The sequence below is a fragment of the Acinonyx jubatus genome, chromosome E2 (genome assembly GCF_027475565.1).
Source record: "Acinonyx jubatus isolate Ajub_Pintada_27869175 chromosome E2, VMU_Ajub_asm_v1.0, whole genome shotgun sequence".
NCBI lineage: Eukaryota > Metazoa > Chordata > Mammalia > Carnivora > Felidae > Acinonyx > Acinonyx jubatus.
The window spans coordinates 12,016,569-12,033,372 of record NC_069396.1 but is presented as its reverse complement, the minus strand read 5'-3'; the positions used below and the strand labels follow the sequence as shown (position 1 = coordinate 12,033,372).

General features: G+C 38.2%; 1 protein-coding gene across 4 annotated transcripts in view; it reads right to left on the bottom strand.

The window, feature by feature from the left end:
• The window catches only part of CFDP1 (craniofacial development protein 1), a 119,396-nt gene that overhangs the window by 68,017 nt on the left and 34,575 nt on the right, over nt 1-16,804 (bottom strand). Inside the window, exon 6 of one of the 4 annotated variants that reach the window (XM_027076230.2) lies at nt 1,983-2,233. The exons of the other annotated variants lie outside the window; for them this stretch is intronic. Coding sequence (XP_026932031.1) covers nt 2,155-2,233 — 79 coding nt within the window. The 3' untranslated portion in view covers nt 1,983-2,154. Of the gene's footprint in view, nt 1-1,982; nt 2,234-16,804 lie in introns of those variants that run through there. 4 annotated transcript variants of the gene reach the window in all.

The following is a 16,804-nucleotide window of genomic DNA, read 5'->3' as shown; positions in this document are numbered from 1 at the left end:
AGGGAGAAGAAAATAAAAGCCTCGCCAAGGAAACATTTTAGTTCCAAAATTCTAAAGGCAAATGCTGGGACTCCTGGGTGGCTCAGCTGGTTCATCCTACTCTTGATTTTGGCTCAGGTCATGATCTCATGAAGATGGAACCCTGTGTCAGGCACGTGACAGCACAAAGCATGCTTGGGATTCACTCTGCCCTTCCCTCTCTCACACACACGCTTCTTGCTATCAAAATAAATAAAACTAAAAAAAATTACAAAAAATAAAGGCAAATTGCTAAGTGAAAGGGAAAATTAATTTCATCAAGAGTTAAGATGAAAAAGTTCATGATCCTGTTGTCTTAAAGGCATTCCCAGGCACAGAATTAGATCACAGTCTTAATTCTCAGTTTAGGAACCGAAACAACCCTGGCCTGGGGATAAAACAGTGACGATGTGCTTGACACCTCTGCCGGACAGCTGCTCCCATCTGTCTACTTTCTCCCTGCCTCTGAAAACTACTCCAAGGTCTGGATTTATCAGTTCCATGTGCTAATTGAAAAGGAGGCATATTTCCCAGGCCACATTTATGGAAATAAAATGATGACTCATTTCACCACTCACAAACAGATGTTAAATTGACCAAAGTATATTTAAATAATCTCATCTCATTCATTCTTGCTAATGCTTACAGATTCGTTCTTTCCAGGGTCTTTCTTTCTTCCAACAAAATGCTCACATAATGTTTTATAAATACTAGGAAAGTCGTTTTGCTCTATGGGAAAAAAAAAAAGAATTGGCGAAGAAGGAAGCTTTTCACAAGAATTTTCACATAGCAGGCATTAAAAACTCCCCCAAGCTGAGGGGCGCCTGAATGGCTCAGTCGGTTGAAGTATCCAACTCTTAATTCCTACTCAGGTCATCATCTCGGTGTGATATAGAGCCTGGTGTAGGGCTCTGCACTGACAGCAGAGAGGCTGCTTGGGTTTTTCTCTCCTCTCTCTCGGCCCCTCCCCATCTCACACGTGCTCTCTCTCTCAAAAAAACAAACAAACAAAAAAAACATTAAAAAAAGAAAACCTCCCCTAAGCTGAGAAACAGAAACCTGGGTTCTTTGCCTTCGTGACCCTCTCTATCCTGCCTAAACTCACTGAACATAAGAGAGGCACAGTTTGAACTCAAGTGGGAGAAATACACTATATTGTATTTGCCCTCCTTAAGACTGTTCTGATTATAGCTAGGAAGCCATTCTGTCCTTTATAAGGGAAACCTTGACTTCCTCTATACAATTCACCCATCCTAGCAGTAAAAACCATTTCTATTTGAGAAGAAATTTCTAATATGGGTTTTCTTGCCTTTCTAAATATGAAGCTGTCTCTACAAACACACTGTTTATCAGAGAGCAAAATGGCAGATAAGCTGAATGTCTTTTATGGGGAAATGGCTCTTTATAAGTTATAGAACACTAAAAAGCTAACACTGTGCAGACATTAATAAGAATATCAGATAAATTTACATGCACTAACATGAAACGTATTAGTGTATGTATTTTGCATTTTTAAGCAAAAATGACAAATTTCAGGAAAGTAGGCTTAGATGATACTATTATATAAATGAAAGCAATTTTATATGTGAAAAGAAATTCCATACAAAGATACATATACACAGATACTAAAAGCTTAGGGAAAGATCTAGAATAGAGCTGTCCAACTGAAATATAATGAGAGCCATATACAGAATGTGAAACTTTATAGAAAGCACATTAAAAAATGCAAAGGTAGGGGCGCCTGGGTGGCGCAGTCGGTTAAGCGTCCGACTTCAGCCAGGTCACGATCTCGCGGGCCGGGAGTTCGAGCCCCGCATCAGGCTCTGGGCTGATGGCTCAGAGCCTGGAGCCTGTTTCCGATTCGGTGTCTCCCTCTCTCTCTGCCCCTCCCCCGTTCATGCTCTGTGTCTCTCTCTGTCCCAAAAATAAATAAACGTTGAAAAAAAAAATTTAAAAAAAAATGCAAAGGTAAAATGAATTTTAATCATTGATTCCACTTAACCAGTATGTTAAAGGTGTTACCATTTCAAAAGACTAACTGATATAAATATTATTGAGATGGTTTGGTTATGTTTTTCTTACAAAGTCTTGAAAACTTAGTGTGTATTTTACACTTATAACATATCTGAATTTGGACTAGCCACATTTCAGGTGCCCAACAGCACTGATTGTATATAGGTACTCAAGACTGACTGCTGTACGAGACAGAGGCGGCCTAGAAAAAGAAATGTCAAACTACTAACTTTCATTTTATCTTCTACATCTTTTAGTATTGTTTGAATTTCTTCAATAGCCAGGTATTACTTTTATGACACTTTTAAAAACCTAAAATGCATCCCTATATAAAAATCCAAGACAGCAAAAACCTCAACTTTAGCCCTGAACCATAAAGTTTCTAAAAAAAAAAAAAAAAAGAAGAAAAAAAAGAGAGAGAAAGAGAAATCTCAACCTTAAGACAGGCAGATTTTTTAGGAAACAAAAAAGTACTAACCATAAAAGAAAAAACAGATAAACTGAACATCATCAAAATTTTAAATTTATGTTCATCAATACACACCAGAAAAAAGTGAACAGGCAAGACACAGACCAGGAAAAATACTCAGTAACATTTATAACCGACAAAGTACCCATTATCCAGAATACATAAAGGACTTCTACAAATCAACAATAGACTGAGGAACAACCCAATACAAAACAAGAATGGAAGAGACATTTCACAAAAGAACAGATACAAATGGCCAATAAGCACACGAAAAGATGTCATCATTATTAATTAGAGCAACACAATTTAAAACCATAAGAGAGGGGCACCTGGATGGCTCAGTCAGTTGGGCATCTGACTCTTGATTTTGGCTCAGGTCATGATCTCATGGTTCGTGAGTTGGAGCCCCACGTCTACAGTGCAGAGCCTGCGAGGGATTCTCTCTCCCTCGCTCTTTGCCCATGCCCCGCTCACGCACATGCATCTCTCTCACTCAAAATTAATAAATGAATATTAAAAAAAAATAAAACCTCAACAGATAGCATTTCACATCCACTAAAATAAAAAAGATAGATAACACCAAATGTGGGCAAGGAAATGGACCAAGTGAAACCCTCATACACTGCTGGCAGAAACATAAAATGGCACAATCATTCAGAAGAACTGTTTGGCAGTTTGTTATAACATTAAATGCACATCTACCCTGTGCCCTAGAAATCCCATTCCTAGGTACTTGCTTACCCAAGAGAAATAAAAACATAGGTCTTCAAAATTAAAACAAACAAAAACAAAAAACAAAAAAAACCCAGAAACCCAAATGCCCATCAATAGGATGGCTGGATAAATTGGTATATTCTTATAAAATGGAAATTAAAAAAATGAACTACTGACAGACACAGCAACACAGATGAGTCTCAAAAAACAATGTAATAAATAAAAGAAGCCAGGCACAAAAGAGTTACACAATGTATGATTTGATTTACATGAAGTTCTGGTACAGGCAAAACTAATCCATCATAATAAAAATGAGTAGTTGCCTGAAGCACAGGGTGTTGAGGAAGTGGGAGAAGAGAACCAACTGGAAAGAGAAACGAGGGAACGTTCTGGGGTGATGGAATCATACCAGATCTTATTTGGGGTGGTGGCTATGTGGATGTATAAAATTGACTGAATTGAACACTGAAGGCTCCTAAGACTAAGCTATCTCCTGCCATGAAGGTCAAATGCTATGGGGAACTCACAGGCACTAGTTAACGGATGCCATCAGATACATCTTGTGAACAAACAAAGATTGAGAAAATATTAAAGCCTGGAATATGGAGAACTGTCATTAAATTGCTCTCCCTCATTCTTCTACCACTATACTGATGTGAGTCACCACAAATCTCAACGTACTTTCCTGTAGTTTGTAATTTATAAATGAGATGAAAGCATACTAATCACAACTAAAATGGTATCTTCACCTCTCTGAAATTTGCTCTATTTGTATCTCACCCCTTTCTTGAATATTTTCAATGAATGTCCATTTAACAAGTCATCTAGCTGAAATTACAAGAAAAAAAGCAAGATAGGAAGGGAGGAAGGGAGGAAGGAAGGGAAGGAAGGGAAGAAGGGAAGGAAGAAAAGAAAAGAAAAGAAAAGAGAAGAGAAGAGAAGAGAAGAGAAGAGAAGAGAAAAGAAAAGAAAAGAAAAGAAAAGAAAAGAAAAGAAAAGAAAAAAGAAAAGAAATGAAACGGTAAGGCAAGAAAGAGGCAAAGAAGATAAGAAACTAAGTATGAGAGAAGATCTAGAAAAGACTTCCTGTGTTCAAGCGCAATCTAGTCAATTTAGTTTCAAAGCAGGAAAAACATGAAGCCACTAAATGTACTCACGAATGAAAGTCAGGGAGTCACTCCAAAAGCCCAAGTTTATTTCTCCACTGCCCCTCCCCATCAGTTCACTCAGTTCTATTTTTTCTTGCAGTAGAAGCCGTAAGAAAATCCCCCAAAGCAACAAAGAGGTAGTCACTCCAAACTGCCTTACCAATAAATAGGATAACATGCCAAGTGGCGGAATATTTAGCTTATGTCCCCGCTATGTCTCCCACATGTATCCCATCTATTCCACAGAACAATTTTCCCAGCAGTCACCAGTCACAGCCTGAGCACTTTAGTCACGGGACACCTTATAGTTCAAAATCCCTCAGATCCAGCTTAATCTGGCACCTAGGCTAAATGGGAGAAAACAACTGTTTCCTTATCCATAAGGAAACCCAAAGTTAAGTGCAGGAAAGGCTGAGGGAATACCATGTGCTTCCTGGCTAGGAAACAAGGCTTCCAGGCACAAATCAAAGCTTTTGCTCACTCTAACAAGAATGTGTGCTGTGAAATGCACTGCTGTGCAAACAACAGTTCTACCAAAGGACAAGTCAACCTGAAATAAAGGAAACAGTAGGAGTTGCAAAATGAGTCTTGTGGAATGAGTAAGGAACTTCTCACATGTCTATGCTTGAACTATGGTATGATTAAGCTGAAATAAAATGTCATTCCAATCATATAATAAATATCATGGTCTGTTTCCAGGGTCAGTTACTTGCTGAACGCAGGTGTGGAACCAAAAGCACTCTACTGTTTACTTTAAGTTTTTTTAACGTTTTATTTATTTTTGAGACAGAGAGAGACAGAGCACGAGCAGGGGAGGGGCAGAGAGAGAGGGAGACACAGAATCTGAAGCAGGCTCCAGGCTCTGAGCTGTCACCACAGAGCCCGACGCGGGGCTCGAATCCACAGACCATGAGATCATGACCTGAGCCGAAGTCGGACGCTTAACCGACTGAGCCACCCAGGCGCCCCAACATTTTTTTTTTTTAAAGAATGTATCCTTCATATGTATATATATGTATGTATATATGTATTATTCTCAGTTTTTAAGAGTCTGTTATGGTTTGGCTCCCTCCCTAACATTTTTTTTTCCCTTCCCCTCCCCCATGGGTTTCTGTTAAGTTTCTCAGGATCCACATAAGAGTGAAACCATATGGTATCTGTCTTTCTCTGTATGGCTTATTTCACTTAGCATCACACTCTCCAGTTCCATCCACATTGCTACAAAAGGCCATATTTCATTCTTTCTCATTGCCACGTGGTACTCCATTGCATATATAAACCACAATTTCTTTATCCATTCGTCAGTTGATGGACACTTAGGCTCTTTCCACAATTTGGCTATTGTTGAGAGTGCTGCTATAAACATTGGGGTCCAAGTGCCCCTGTGCATCAATACTCCTGTGTCCCTTGGGTAAACTCCTAGCAGTGCTACTGCTGGGTCATAGGGTAGATCTATTTTTAATTGTTTGAGGAACCTCCACACTGTTTCCCAGAGCAGCTGCACCCGTTTGCATTCCCACCAACAGTGCAAGAGGGTTCCCGTTTCTCCACATCCTCGCCAGCATCTATAGTCTCCTGATTTGTTCATTTTAGCCACTCTGGTGAAAAGCACTCTACTTTTAGGATGAAGACTGACAGAATAGACACAACCAAAGAGATAACAATGAAATCTCTATAGATCAAAGTCTACCCAAGGCTTTTAAAAAATGGTTGTCATTAATAAAAGCTATTCATTTATTTATTCATTTATTCAACAAACACCTGTAAGATATTTACCATGTATCAGAGTGGACATACAAAAAAAAAAAAAGATACAAGGTCTATGCCCTCAAGCTCACTGTGCAGTGGTAGAGACATATATAAGTTGGGAGAGTGCAGTAAGGGCTAAACTAAAGGCTACTAACAAATTCAGGTAGAGAGGGGTATTAGTTGGAATTTTTAGATGTAAGACACAGACATTGACTCTGGCGAATTAAGACAGAAAAGGAATTTATTAAAAAGATACTGAGAGGAACAAAAAGGAATACTGGGCTTTGCAAGTGTCTCAGAATATATACTAAGACAGACCATATCCAAGGCCATAAAACTAACGTCAACAAATTTAAGAGTTGAAATCATAAAGAGGAGGCTCTCCAACAACAATATAAATGCAATATGCAAAGTGAGCAGAAGTGAAGAAATAATAAGCAGAAGTCAGTGAAATCAGAGAAAAATCAATGAAACAGGGTCACTTCTTTGAAAATAATCAATAAAATGGAAAAGTCTCTAGCAAGACACACAAACAAATAAATTACCAACATCAGGAATAAAACGAGTAATCGCTACAAACCTCGAAAGGATAATAAGAGAATGCTACAAAATCCTACCCACATAAATTTAACAATTTAAATTGACAAAATGGGCCAACTCCTCAAAAAACACAAACTACCACAACACATCCACTATGAAATAGCTATTTGATAAGCCCTGTAACTATTAAGGAAACAGAATTCATATTTTTAAAACTATCAAAAAGGAAATCTCCAGGTCCAGATGGTTTCATTGGAGGATCTATCAATTTTACACAATGTCTTTCAGAAACAGAAAAGGAGGGAACACTTACTCGTTCATTTTATAAAGTTAACACTGTCTGATACTGAAACCAGACAGACAGTACAAAAACAAAATAAGAAAACTAACACCTACATTTCTCAGAAACAGACCTACAATTCTTAAAATATTAACAAACAGAATTCAACAATAGTCAAAAGAATTATACAACATAACCAAGTGAGGGATGAAAGGCTGGTTCAATATTTGAAAATAATCAATGTATACTGGCATAAGGATAGACACAGAAATCAAAAGGATACAGCTGAGATTCTGGAAATAAACCTAGTTAAAGTCAACTGACTTTAAGAAAAAAAAATTTTTTTAAGTTTATTTATTTTGGGGGGGGAGAGAGAGAGAGGGAGGGAGGGAGGGGGAGTGGCAGGAAGAGGGGAGAGAGAGAAAGAGAGAGAGAGAGAGAGAGAGAGAGAGAGAGAGAAAATGAGAATTCCAAGCAGGCTCCACAGTGTCAGCACAAAGCCCGATGCGGGGCTTGAACTCACAAAACTGTGAGATCATGACCTGAGCTGAAACCAAGAGTCGGATGCCTAACTGACTGAGCCACCCAGGCACCCCAAAGTCAACAGACTTCTAACAAAGGTACCAAGACAATTCAATGGGGAAAGAATATTTTTTTCAAAAATGGTACAACTGGATATCCACATGCAAAAGAAGGAAGCTGGACTGCTACATCACACTATAAATAAAAATTAACTCAGAATGATCAAACACCTAAATGTTAAGCTCTAAAAATATAAAACTCTTGGAAGAAAACATAAGGGTTAATATGGTCTTAAGTTAGACAAAAGTTTCTTAGATATGCAATCATGAGTGGCAAGAAAAAAAAATTCATTGGATTTTATAAAAAAAAAATTTGAGCTTCAAAGGACATGATCAAGAAAGTGAAAAGATACCCATATATGAGAAGTATTTAGAAATCATTTATCTGATAGGAACTTGTATTTATATTTAGAATACATAAAGAACTCTTACAACTCAGTAATAAAAGACAAATAACCCAATTAAAAATGAGGAAAGGTTGTGAATAGATACATCTCCAAAGAAGATATACAAACAGCTAATAAGCACATGAAAAGATCACCAACATCATAAGCCACCAGGGATATGCAAATCAAAACTACACTGAGATAGCGCTTCATACCCCCTAGGATGGCTATGATCAAAAAGAGGGATAATGACAAGTGTTGATGAGAACGTGGAGAAACTAGAACCCTAATACATTGCTTGTTGGAATGTAAAACAGTGCAGCCACTGCCTGCCAAAGTCTGGCAGTTTCTCAGCTGAAAAGAGTTACCATATGGCCATGCAATTCTACTTCCTCCCATCCGAAAGAAATGAAAACAGATGTCCATAGTAAAACTTGTGTAGAAATGTTCATAGCATTATTCATACTAGTCAAAAAGTGGAAACAACTTGAATGCCTATCAACTGAAAAATGTCAAAAATTTGACAATAAAAAGAAACAAAGTATTGAAATATGCTACAACATGGATGAACCTTGAAAACATTTTACTAATTCAGAAAAGCCAGACACAAAGCCACATACTGTATATACCATTTACATGAAATGTCCAGAATACAGAAGTCCATATAGAGAGAAAGTCTAATGGTTGCCTAGGCTGGTGGGGGGGGGGGGGGGAGCTGGAGAAAATGGAAGAGCGACGGCTAAATAGGGGAGTGACAGATAACAGGTGCAGGATTTCTTTTTAGGGTAATGAAAATGGTCTGAAATTAACCATCATGATGTTTGCAAATCTCTGTGAATATACAGAAACTAATGAATTGTACATTTTAAATGGGTGAGTTGTAGGGTATGTAAATTACTTATCAATAAAGCTGTTATAAAAAATCACGATTATATCAATCTTCACAGAAAAAGCATTTGACAAAATTTAACACCCATTCACGATAAAAGTCTGAAAAAATTAGGAGTAGAGAGGAACTTACTCAACTTGATTAAAAACATCTACAAAACACCTAAAGCTAACCAAAAGACTGAATGCTTCTCCCTAAGACCGGGAACAGGGCTTCTCACTGTTTTTAATCAACACAGTGCTGTAACCTTGAGCCAGTGCAACAAGGGAAGAAAGCAAAAAGCAATAATAATTACCTACGCAGAAAATCCCAAGGAGTGATTAAAAATTCATAGTACTAATACACAGTTCAGCAAGGTTGAAGAACATAAGATAAACATACAAAAATCAATTATATTTCTATATACTAGCAATGAACCAGTGGCCACTGAAAATTTAAATATAGTACCATTTATAATCACTGAAAAGAAAAACATTACATATAAGTCTAACAAAACATGTATAGGATGTGTAGGTTGAAAACTACAAAATGCTGATCAAAGAAATCAAAGATCTAAATGAATGGAAGGACATGGATATAACATGTTTATAGACTGGAAGACTCAACACAGCAAAGATAGCAATTCCCCTCAGATTGATATATAGGTCTGTATTAGTCTGCCTGGCCTACCATAACAGAATGCCATACACTGGGTGGCTTAAACAACAGAAATTTATTTTCTCACAGTTCTGGAGGCTGGAAGTCCAAGATCAAGGTGTCTGCTCTTTCTGGCTACCAGAGCTATCTTCTTGCTGTGTCTTCACATGGCCTCTTCTTTGCATGCTTGGAGAGAACAATCTCTGGTGTCTCTTCCTCTTTTTATTCAGATACTGGTACTAATAGATTAAGACCTCACCCTTATGAACTCATTGAATGTTAACTACCTCCTTAAGGCCCTATCTCAAAATACACTCACACTGAGGATTAAGGCTTGAACCTAAGAATGTGGGGAAGGAACAAACAATTCAGTCCATAACAAGTCTTAATGCAATTCCTACCAAATTCCCAGTATTTTTGTAGACAGAAGCATAATTATTCTAATATATAAATATAAATATAAACATATATATATAGGCAAAAGAAACAGAATAGTTAATTTTGAAAAGAATAAAGTGGGAGGAGTCAATCTACCAGATTTTAAGACTTACTATATACGTTAGTCATCAAGACTGTGGTACTGGCAGAGGGATAGACACATGTAAATGGAAAGAATAAGAGTCCAGAAATAGACCCACACAAATATACCAAACTAATTTTTTTTACCAAAGTGCAAAAGCAATTCAATGACAAAGGTGCAAAAACAATTCAAAGATGGTCTTTTCAACAAATGGTGCTGGAAAATGGACAGCGCAGGTAAAAAAGATTAACTTTGACCTAAACTTGCTAAATCATATAAAAATTAACTCAAAAATGCATCATGGGCTTAACCATAAAACTCTAAAACTTTTATAAAAAGGCAAAAGAGAAAATATGTGGGATCTTGGGCCAGGCAAAGAATTCTTAGACTTGACATCAAAAGTGGAATCCATAAAAGGAAAAATTGATAAATTGGACTTCATCAAAATTAAAACATTTGCTCTGTAAAAGATCCTCTTAAAAGTATAAGACAACTTACAAACTGGAAAAAAAGTATTTGCAAATCGCGTAACTGATAAAGGACTGATACCTAGAATATATAAAGAACTCTTAAAACTCAACAGTAAAAACCCAAACAATCCCATTAGAAAACGGGCAAAATACATGAACAGACATTTCACCAAAAAAGATATCTAGATAGCAAAAGAGTACTTGAAAAGATGTTCAACACCATTAGCATTAGGGAAATGTAAATTAAAGTCATAATGAAGCATCACTATATATGCTTCAGAATGACTAAATCAGAATGACTATCATCAGAATGACTAAAATGAAAACTGGTGACAATACTAAATGTTGATGAGTATGTGCAGAAATTATATCCCTTATACACTGCTGGTGGAAATGTAAAATGGTATAGCCCTTCTGGAAAAGTTTGGCAGTTTCTTACAAAAACTAAACATGTAGAGTGTCTGGCTGACTCAGTCAGTAGACCATGCAACTCCTGATCTTAGGGTTGTGAGTTCGAGCCCCACATGTGGTGTGGAGTTTACTTAAAATAATTTTTTTGAGATTAAAGAAACCCACAAAAACAAAAAACCCTAAATATGCAACCACCATTGGCCCCACTCTGAGTATTTGTCTCTGAGAAATGAAATTCTAATAAGGGCTACCACAGATGCCCACACCGTATCCCCACCCCCGGGCCCAAATCTGTGAATTAGTTACCATTTACAGCAAAAGGGATGTGACTAAGAGTATGGATCTTGAGATAGGGGAGATTCATCCTAGGTTATCTGTGTGGGCCCAATCACTCCTGTGTTAAACAGGAGTCCTTAAAAGCAGAGGCCCTTCCCCAGCTGGCTCAGAGAGATGAAACAGATGTAAGGAGTTGAGATTCACAGCTTTGAGGGGGAAATCAAGTTGTTGCTGGTTTTGACAACAGAAGAAGGGGGCCAGCAACCAAAAATGGGGATGGTCTCCTGACGCTGGGAATGGTCCACAGCTGACAAGGCAGCAAGGAAAGGAGAACCTAAGTCCTACAATCATAAGAAACACAAACCTGCTTTGATTTTAATAGAGTGAGATCCATTTTGGACTTCTGCCTAAAAAGTTAAAAGAATAAATTTGTGCTATGTAAGCAGCTAAATTTGTGGTAATTTGTCATAGTGGCAATACAAAAACCTGTACACGAATATTTATAGCACTTTATCTGTAATAGCCTGAACAGGAAACCCGGACATCCTTCAGTAGATGAACAGTGAAGGGAGCTGTGGTGCATCCATAGCACAGGATCCTAGTCAACAATAAAAGATACTGATCTAAAAAACCACAACCTGAATGAATCTGCAGAGTGGAAAAAAAGCCAATTTTAAAAGGCTTTTACTGTATGCTTTCATTTATAAAACATTCTTGAAATGGCAAAATTATACAAATGGAGAACAAATGAGTGTTGCCAGAGGGCAGTAGGAAGGTGGGTGTGGTTATAAAAGCAACATGAGGGATCCTAGTGGACTGGAAATGTTTTCTATCTTGACCGTTTCAATGTCATTATTCTGGTTGGGGCACTAGAAGATGTTTCCATAAGGGAAAACTGGGCCAAGGCTCAAGGAATCTCTCTGTATTATTTTATACAACTACATGTAAATCTACAATCTCTCAAAACAAAAAGCTTAACAATAACCATAATAAAAAGGTACTTGGGTTACTCACAAAATCCACGAGGGCTAAAAAATTACATTCAGAGGCTGGAAACAATGTCCCCAAATCACACCACAGACCTATGCTGGTGAGGACACAGCTGTCATGGCTGCTCTGTATGTGCTCCACCTGGCCTCCCCCGCCCTGGACCCCCCCACTGGAGGGCCCGAGATCTGCAGGGCTCCTGGCCTCTGCCTCAGCACTCCTGGGTTCATTACCTTGGGCAGATGTCTGACTCATGACGTCGAAGCTCCTAACTAAAAACTAGAGCTGAGAAGGGTGGGAAATCAAAAGTTTTGAATTTTCAGCTCCTTGCCTCCCACAAAGGGTGGCATCTACAAGTTTTCTTGAAGATCTCCGAGGGGGTCAGACACTAGACAGACAAAAAGAAGGTCCACAATAATGATGAATAACGATTTTCAAAACAGAAAGATGGAAATGAAAGGGGGGTTACAAATAAAGTGAGATAGATATAAGAGAATTTCACATAAGAAAATTCATGGATGTTTTAGAAATTATATCAGAAAGTATTTCCAGATATTTTGTTTCTAAACAGAACAGGGAAACCCAACAAACACAGCAATGTCAATAGCTCAAAAGGATAAAGCACTGAACATTTAATTTTATTTATTCTTAAAAAAATGTTTAACATTTATTTTTGAGAGAGAGAGAGAGAGAGAGACAGAGTGTGAGTGGGGGAGGGGCAAGGGGGGAGGGAGGGAGACACAGAATCAGAAGCTGGCTCCAGGCTCTGAGCTGTCAGCACAGAGCCTGATGCGGGGGTGGGGGTGGGGTGGGGGCTGAAGTCAGATGCTTAACCAACTGAGCCACCCAGGCACCCCAGCACTGAACATTTAAGATGCGGTATTTTAATGATGTGTATCAATAGGTCTTGGGTAGGAGAAGCAGCAGGTCATAACTAATATGAAAGATAAATCATCTGATGGGTTTTAAAAGGTACTGGATATTCCTTCCTATGCTCACAGTGGTCAAAATGTTTCCTTTAAAAAGGAAATTTCAAATTCATCAAATGTAATGGACAACTTTGTACTAGCTGCAGGAAAATGTAAAAAAAAAAAAAGCAATATAGGGTATTCATCTTTAAAGCGCTCATGATGAACGTCTATTTCAGGCAAAATGGATGCTTAATATAACCTGAACATTTTCCAAATAAAGACCTAGAAATGCTAGATTCTTAGATATACCCCAAATTATTTCAAACGTATAGCTAAGCTCACAAGAAAGGGAAACCCCAGAGTATCAAGATCAAAGAAGGAACTGAAAACCACAGAAATAGCACATGAGCAGATACAGTGGCCATGGGGGAGTGAGAAGAAGTTTCAATAACTTCCGCCTGGGTTTTGTTATATCCACATACAGGACTTGTCTTGGGCTTACAGAGGTGGAGAATTAGAACTAAAATCCTAAATAAAGTGGAAACTCTATGCACACTCAGGGAAAGGACAGATCAGGAAAAATTCACTTAACAGCCCAGGGAGGAGACAAGAAAGCCTCTCTGCCTGGGCTGCGGGGTATAGGGGAGAAAGTCTCTCTTAAGAACTGAAACCCTGGAGTCACATGGATTTGGGGTTCACAATTCTAATTTCAATGATAATACCTAAATGTTCCAGGAGGTCCAAAGCAAGAAATTAACATAAAAATTAGCCCAAGTCAGGGCATCTAGAAGAAACAAATTCACTTCCACTTTTGAGAAATACAACTTCAGCCTCCACCATATGAGATCACCCCACAGACAAAACCTTGCTAAATATGAATACAAAATACTAAACACAAAAGGAAATAATCTACCATAAGAGAGGCAACAAATAAAATAAAGATAACTTTAAAACCCCAAGAACTTCTCATAAGAGAAATATCAGACAGGAACTATAAAGAAGTATACACTTACAATGATTACATATAAAAAGAAAGCCTTGGGGCAGCTGGGTAGCTAAGTCAGTTGAGCATTCGACTCTTAATTTCACCTTAGGTCATGATCCCAGGGTTGTGGAAGTGACTCCCACGTTGGGCTCTGTGCTGAGCATAGAGCCTGCGTGAGATTCTCTCTCTTTCCCTCTGCTCCTCTCCCCTGCACATGCTCTCTCAAATAAAAAAAAAAAAAAAAAAATAATAATAATAATAATAATAAAAGAAAGCCCCAAAACCAAGATCCTATGGAAAAAAGAACACACAGATCTGAAAGCAAACCAAATAGAATTTCTAAAAACAAAGAGCTCAGCCACTGAAATTAAATCAGTGGACAAATTAAGAGAGATTAGACACAGCTGAAGAAAACGTACAGCATGGGAAAAACAGGAAATAACTAGGAGGCAACTCAGAGAAATAATGTGATAAAAAAATACCAAGGAGATGTGAAATAATATGGAAGACAGACTGCAAAGATCTGACATAAAGCTAATAATAGGAGTTGTAGGAGACACAATGCAAAAGAGGCAATATTCAAAGAGATAAGACTTGAGAATTTTCAGGACTTTCAAAAGCCATGAATCCACATTGTATTTAAACTGCAGAAATCTAAGTCAAAGAGAAGAGCTTAAAAGAGCCTTTATTCTTCATAGGGCATGAATAAGAAAGAATAAAATAACTATATTCATGGTCAAACATTTAGTGGGCCCATTAGTGGAATAAGAATCCAAAGAGAGTGTGTGCCAGGGAAGAGTATGGGAGGGCAGCGGTGGGACTTGAAAAAGAGGCAGAATTCCAATAGATGGAGAGATGAGGGCAACCAGGGGAGAAGAGTGAACAGCTGAACAAAGCTGAGGGAGGAGAATATGGGTAGAGAAGACTCTTTTCTGTCAAACAGAGTAACTCCCAACAAGGTGTGGTTAACTACAGTATGGCGTTCACTAATATCAGGCCAAAGAATGTGAACTTAACGGTAGACGAGTATCAAATTTTTGAGCAAGTGTCATAATCTACACTGAATCTCTGCCAAATTATCTCAGCAGTGGCATGTAGCATGGATACAGGAAGAGGGACTGCAGGCTTCCAGTAAACTTAGGAAACAATTACAATAGTCCAAACCTTTAGAAAACAGTCCAATTACACAGAGATAGATGCTTAATACCCAGAAAAAAGGCAAATGGGAATGGAGGTGAAATACAGAGAGAAAGAGGGGAGAGGAGGGAGGGAAAGAAAAGAAATGATTATCTACAGACATTCTGAATGCAGAATTAAAAGCACTGAATGGATTGGGCAGGTGGGGAGGCAAGGAAAAGAAAGGGAAATAACTGAAGATGCCCTGAGTGATGGAGGAAACCACGGCAGTACATTCTTTCCTCCAGAGACAGACAGGCATTTTGGCTCAGCAGATGACCACGATGGATTGGAAAGAAGCCTTAGATTCCAGTCCAGGCTCTCTCTTGTGGACAAGCTACTTAACTTCACAGGCTCCATTTCTTCAGCTCTGTAAAACGGGAGCACTCAGAGGAAATGAGTTGAATGCTGGACCAATGTCATGTCAAGGAAATTCAGAATAAACTTCTAGCAAGCAGTAAGAAATAGGGGTCTGGAGCGCAGAAGAAAGGCCATACTGGAAGGTCAGAGCAGAGAATCACCAACATAAAAGAGATGGTTAAAGCTTTAGAGTAGATGAATGATATTATTACATGAATAAAAAGAAGACACCTGGGAATCTTGACAAAACCTTAAACAAATAAAGCAAAGGTGGCAGTAAGAAGCGCAGAGGTGTACCAGTCTTATCAGGGAGTGTCCTGAGACCGAGTACCATAGGGAGAAAGGAGTGGTGTTTGATTTTCCATTGCCAACCAATTTCGTCAGCAACTGATAAAATGTAAGGAAAATAAAAGCCTTTATCACAAACTCTCCATACTATACCTAAAAAACACTAATGCTTTGTTTTCATTATGGTATTAACCAAAGTTCTACTCTCCTGAAGCTTAAAAAAAAATAGAACTCCAATTTCATAAAGGCAGATACTTTATAATCTAACCCTTCATGCAGCTGGAATTCTGCCTGGCTCCTTCTTACACAATGCTGTCGTGTAACACACAGCTGATCTAAGTTAGCCCAATAGGAAAGCTGGCTTCACCACATCAAGACTGAGAAATTGAGGTCCAGACTGGTCCAACAAAAGTGAAATTGGAATGGCTTTTTGAAACAGTATAAAAACTTGGATTCAGTTCACCCACAGTGCAACACAGAAACATAATTGGAAAGCAGACATGATGCTTGTGGTTACTGCGCTAAAGGAAACTTTTCCCATCTTTTTTTGAAGCTCGCTACAGTAGACGAAAGGCCAAGATCAAGAGTGTTTTGCACATGGTATTCCTTGAATCTGATTCTCACTTCTGGTCCAAGTAAGTCACTATCTAACTGTAGAGAAAACTCTCCTCCTTTGGCATCTCCCTCTCACAGCTCACCATCTCACAAGCAACTGGGCTAAAAGATTTCCAATTTAAAGCAGAAGCAAAGGCAACACATGAGTTTTTCCTGTTCATTCACAAATTAGCAGCTACTGAAATTGTACATTTCAAATTCAAGGAGAGGCTAATAATCAAAAGGCTGTGACTGTTTATGGTCATATGCATCTAAAATTACTAGACCTAAAGATGAATGCTGGTTTGGAATCTTCCATTTTCGCAATGATACAGAAATACTAACCTAGTTTAGAAGTCTTAAGTTATTTCAGCTTAAATTTATCATAGGTTCCCTTGGGTAA